Genomic DNA, 5,258 nt, shown 5'->3' with positions numbered 1-5,258 from the left:
GAGCCACCGAAGGCTTACAAAACCCAGGCCGGTCAGACCTATTCATGTCAAAATCTCTTTTAATATAGTATTTGCTTTGCATTTGCATTTTAATAGAGTTCCATATACCTGCGAATTCTCTCAATTAAAGAAAAGCTTAAAACCCTGATTACCTAAGTACCCGTTCAATACCTGCAGTTAGTCGTTCGTGTACTTGACAGGATGGTAAGCCACCATGACGGAAGGGGATCCAATCGGTGCACCAGTTTGACCAAAGCCATTTTCTGCTCTATGCAAACTCTAATATAATTTGGCCTGAAATTCACTAGCAAAAAAAAGAAAAAGAAAAAGAAAACATGCAGAACAGCGCAAAGCTCAAAAATGGAAAGGAAACGCAAAAATATACCGTAATTTCCGGATTATAAGCTCCTGCTTTTTTCACACGCTTTGAACCCTGATCCTGCTTTTTTTCACTCGCTTTGAACCCTGCAGCTAATTTATGGATTTTTACGGGCTAACAAACCTCATACCGCTAGAAAAATCGAACAGACAACAGGTGAACAGGTCATTCGCAAGACAATTGCTTCTCCTATCTGGTTGATTCTTGCCTATTTTAGCATTTTTTCCAGCGCTCTCACCACTACTGCTATCATGAGACAGTATCTTCAACCCACAAAAGTTACTCAGGAGGTCAAAAGGTTCTCTATGACTACTAGCATAGTGTCAAGAGCATAGAGGACAAACCAAGGTGACAGATAAGTACACTACAAAAGGTGGAAGGGAGGGGGGGGGGGTCTCAGAAGGACAACAACCCAGCAGGACCACTATCTGCTTCCTTGTGCAAGAAGGAACAGGTGGAGCACTGTCAGAGCCCCTCAGAAAATGACCTCCAACCAGCCTCTCATTTGCACTTTTCCTCCCAAACTGTCAGAAACAGACTGCATGAGCGTGGCATGATGGCCTGACATCAACACATGGGGGGCTCTGCTCACACCCCTGCATTATGCAGCCAGGTTGACATAAGCAAGATAACACCCTGTTCATGTCAAAGATGACAAGGGAGGAGCCAGGCTGACCACATTGGAGCTACTGGCCAACAGGTGCAATACCAGCCTCCAGTCACTAGGTGGCAGTAAGTCATACAGTGGTTCGTACAGATAAAAATATCCATGTTATCAGGTTCTCAATAGTAATTTAGATTTGTGGGGTTGGGGGTCGGATGGGGAGGGGTTGGGAGAGGGGGAGGGGGGCATGACAGAAAATAATTGAAAACCACTGCCCTAATGCAATCAGAGCGATTGATTAAGACAGTGGTGTCAAACATACGGCCCGCAGGCCAAATCCAGACCACTAGGGTGTTAAAGTCGGCCCGTTTGATGAATTTTGAAAATAAAAAAAATATACAAACATATATATATATTTGTGTATGTAACATATATTACAAATAATAAATAGTTAATATACTTGCACTTTTTTGCATGAAAACAAAGGGGATGTTGACAACTATCCGACAACTAATGCGTTTGAGACCCCTACCACAAAATAACAATCGCAAGATGATTGGTTTACAAAAATATTCAATAAACTCCATAAAACAAGACCCTGCCTTTTGTAAAAAAAAAAAAAAAAAAAAGTGGTATTTCTTATAATTCTACAGTCAGAATAAACATTTAGGAGTATTTATCTCAGCTTTTTTTAAAACATTCACTGTGTAAAACCCACACAAAAGACACACATTTGATGAACATTAATTATTTATTCCTTTTGGAAGCATTCCATGAGGACATTATTTACAATACTGAGGTCGCAGGATATTTTCTCTCGTGGGGCTAAATTTTAGCACTTTATCTGGTCTCCGGTCTTCATATAAGAGCTGTTAGGTTAACCCTTGGAGTTGTGTCATTTTTCTCTTTCTTGATTTAATGTTTACTGTTTTTGGATGATCAACGGATGTTAGGTAGAAAAAGACAAAAAAGTGCCGACATCCTCAAAGTAAATTTTATTTTGGTATATGAAGGTGCTACCGTCCATCATCGCCACATTATAAACCTTCACTTTTTTTAAAAGATCCATGAACAATGTTGTTAAATTTACCGAACCTGTTCACATTCAAGGCCCCCTCTGTGTCTCAAACTGGTGTTTATTATGAAATCGATGAGAAGCAGTTAAAACTTAAAAAGTAATTTTAACCTTTTGATCAGAGTGGTGCAACAAAAGTACACGACGTAGCAGCAGCAGCAGCCAAACTGTCTTTTGCAGGAAATTAAGGAGCAACAGTGAGATGGATGTAGTAGATCTGATAGGTGTGCTCAGAGAACGTGGGGTCAGGGGGGAAACGGTCAGTGATGCCATGAGATAATCAGGCTTTATTACTGGAGTCTCTGAAAATGAAAACCATTCAGACATCTGGTCGCTTCGTTTGTTGAGCTCAACTCATCCACCGTACCGTCCCTCTGAATACATCGTTTGGCCTAACTGCCGCTTCACCCCTTCCCTCAATCTTCCAGTGCCAGTGTGTCCAGCTCCTCGTCCAGCTCCTCCAGATCTTCCAGATCTTCACCTGTGAACAGGTTCTCATCCACGGGGACCTCTTCTTCGTCTTCGCCTCCTCCGTCCTTCCCTCCTCCCTCTGCTCCTGGGAGACCGTTGATCTCAGTGCCGCCCCATGCTCCGTTGAGCTGGTTTTCTGTGGTTGGATTAAGGTGTTAAAGTGTTATTTTTTTTAAATCGGGGCTTCCATGTTACTGATGAATGCAGAAGAAAAAAGGCAATAAAAAAAAAGCACAGTTCAAAAGAGAACCTTTGATCGTCTTCGATTTAGAATTTAGCAGGACGGCAGCTATTTTAAAGCTACGCCCAGGCTTTGAATAAGGATTATTAAAAGAACATTTACAGACTTTTTTTTTTTCTGAATAATAGACGGTCCCTGGCTAGCAGGGTAACAAGATTATGGCTGCATAATAAATCGGGTTACTAATTTGAAAATGCGTGCTCTGTTTATTAAGTCTTTTTCTTAATTAGGTCCTCAGACAAAAGGAAGTTTGCTTGAAGAACATAAGTTGAATCAAATCATAAATGTTCAAAAACTGTGATTAGAATTTAAGTCACAAGTTAAATAAAATGTACTGTAAGTTATATTATTTTGAGTACGATGATCAAAATAACGCGCTTTTCACCATCTCCAGATGTTACGTTACACTAACGGACAGAAAGAGTGAGTCGTTTTTCTCTCACCTTTGCTCTCCTCTGATGGCTCGGTCTTGTTCTGAGAGGCGAAACGGTCCGTAGCTGCAACGGTAATTCCTGTGTTGTCAACTTCTTGTGGAACAAAACGAGATAAGTCGATGTCCTGGATCTCTGTGGTATCAACCTGCGAAAAAAAAAAAAATGCTCAGACTATTACGTCTCATTCCAAGTCTGAGTTGCTCAACTATTCACATCAAAACATTCTTGTCTTCGTTCAAGGCTGAGACCATTTGACTGAGGCTAGAAAGTCTGAGTTTCTCAAATATTCAGTTTAAGGCTGAGACCATTTGACTGAGGCTAGTGCACAAAACAGGCTACACTAACACATGTCATAAAGTGACCGCACTCCGAACTCGCAGCACTGACAGAACTGAAGAGGCCTTTCGTGTGAGAGTTGAAACATCCAGCCTCATTCGCCAGTCCGTCACAGTCCCATATATGGAAACAATCAATGCCTCAAACATTTAAAAGTCTCTGTTGTTTTTGAGTGACGTTAGCAAAAGGGAAGCAGCCTTACAGCTCAGTTTGTATTTTTTTTGTGAATAGTCGATTGAGTTTCTGTTCAGACTCCACGAGAAAACACTGTTAAGTCCACCATTACCTCTTCTGCACCATCTTCATCACTTTCATCTTCGTATTTAGTGTCATCAGCTTCAGCATCATCGTCGTCGACCAGCTCTGGACGGAACTCGAACACTTCACGGCCGCTAACCTACGCACACACACACATTCACAGGTGAATTAAAAACCTGTATCGAAGCCGGATCAAAAATGACTTAAACAGGTGGGCAAAAGTCAACGGACTTACTGTAAGCGATTTCCCGGCCTTAAAGTCCGCCTTCTTCTTCTCCAGCTCCTCCCTGGCTTTGTCTATCTGTGTAACAACAGAGGCCAGTCTCACATACCCACTCATATGGAATATTACTGCGACATTAAGACTTAAATCGTGACATCAGAAATTATTTTCCCAACCTTCTCCTGCCTTTTCCTCTTCTTCCAAGCAAGGAAAGTCTCCAGGGTGATCCGGGTCACGTTAACCCCCAGAGCCGAACGCTAGAGGGGGACAAAGAGTAAGCAAGTGAGACCTCCAGAGGAAAACCTCTGCATAGACGGTCAGGGTTTGGGTAACATCAGCAGAGACTGGATCACCTCTGAAGCTAAGGTGAAGTGTGACCGTGCGTCATTATTACTAAACACAAAAAGAAAAGGTTCTATTCATTAAATGGAACTCTAATTCTCACGTCAGACCCGTGGAAGTCATTACAATAACATTAATGAGGATAATAATAGTTAGGCCTGTGAACCAAATGAAACTGTATTCAGATTAATCACAGGGTGGATGTGGATTAATCATGATTAATCAAAGGAAAACTGCCATTCCTTGAAACGATGAAAATCAATTTTGCTCTACGTTGCTGGAACGGAACGACAGATAACACCAGGTGGATGTATGTGTCCCATATGTTTTTCGAATCATTATTGAGGAAAGAAGAAAGAAGTATAACTCAAATACTGCCAGAAATATGGGTTAACTATCACAAATGATTCAACACGAACACCAAGTAAATTTCGGACAGCTCTAACACTAATTGCACATTTTAAGACTCTCAAGGTCAAAAAAATAAAATCGAGGTTTATAGTAGATACTGAGTGGAGAGATGGTAAACGGCCTTGTAAAGGAGTAGCCGAGTCTTGAAAGCGACGCAGAAATTAATGGGAAGCAAGTGGGGTTGGGTTCGTGGTGATGGGAGTCATGTGACTAACTGAGGGTAATCTGATGATGATGATGATAATCTGGTGGAAGTTGAGTTTTAAACGGACTGCAGTTTCTAGTAGTAGTAGTAATCACAAAGTGGCAAATATTCCATGGGACACTTTGTCTGGCAATTAATTGCACGCAATATCATTTTGCACAAACCTATTGTGACACAAGAAAAGTTAAGTTTAAAAAAACTGGGACGAAGTCTTGGGCCAAACTTATATATTTTATACATACATACATATATATATAAATGACAAATACTATATACTAT

At 41.0% G+C, this 5,258-nt stretch overlaps 1 protein-coding gene across 1 annotated transcript in view; it reads right to left on the bottom strand.

The window, feature by feature from the left end:
* Positions 1-1,715: 1,715 nt before the first annotated feature.
* zc3h15 (zinc finger CCCH-type containing 15) overlaps positions 1,716-5,258 on the bottom strand; it is a 9,097-nt gene continuing 5,554 nt past the window's right edge. Inside the window, exons 7-11 of the mRNA XM_008322499.3 lie at positions 4,198-4,278; positions 4,034-4,099; positions 3,827-3,937; positions 3,214-3,349; positions 1,716-2,665 (exon numbers count right to left, since the gene is read on the bottom strand). Of these exons, the coding sequence (XP_008320721.1) occupies positions 2,475-2,665; positions 3,214-3,349; positions 3,827-3,937; positions 4,034-4,099; positions 4,198-4,278 (585 nt within the window). The 3' untranslated portion in view covers positions 1,716-2,474. The remainder of the gene's footprint in view (positions 2,666-3,213; positions 3,350-3,826; positions 3,938-4,033; positions 4,100-4,197; positions 4,279-5,258) is intronic.

The sequence above is a fragment of the Cynoglossus semilaevis genome, chromosome 12 (genome assembly GCF_000523025.1).
Source record: "Cynoglossus semilaevis isolate Cse_v1.0 chromosome 12, Cse_v1.0, whole genome shotgun sequence".
Lineage (NCBI taxonomy): Eukaryota > Metazoa > Chordata > Actinopteri > Pleuronectiformes > Cynoglossidae > Cynoglossus > Cynoglossus semilaevis.
This window is presented reverse-complemented; position numbering and strand designations above follow the sequence as displayed.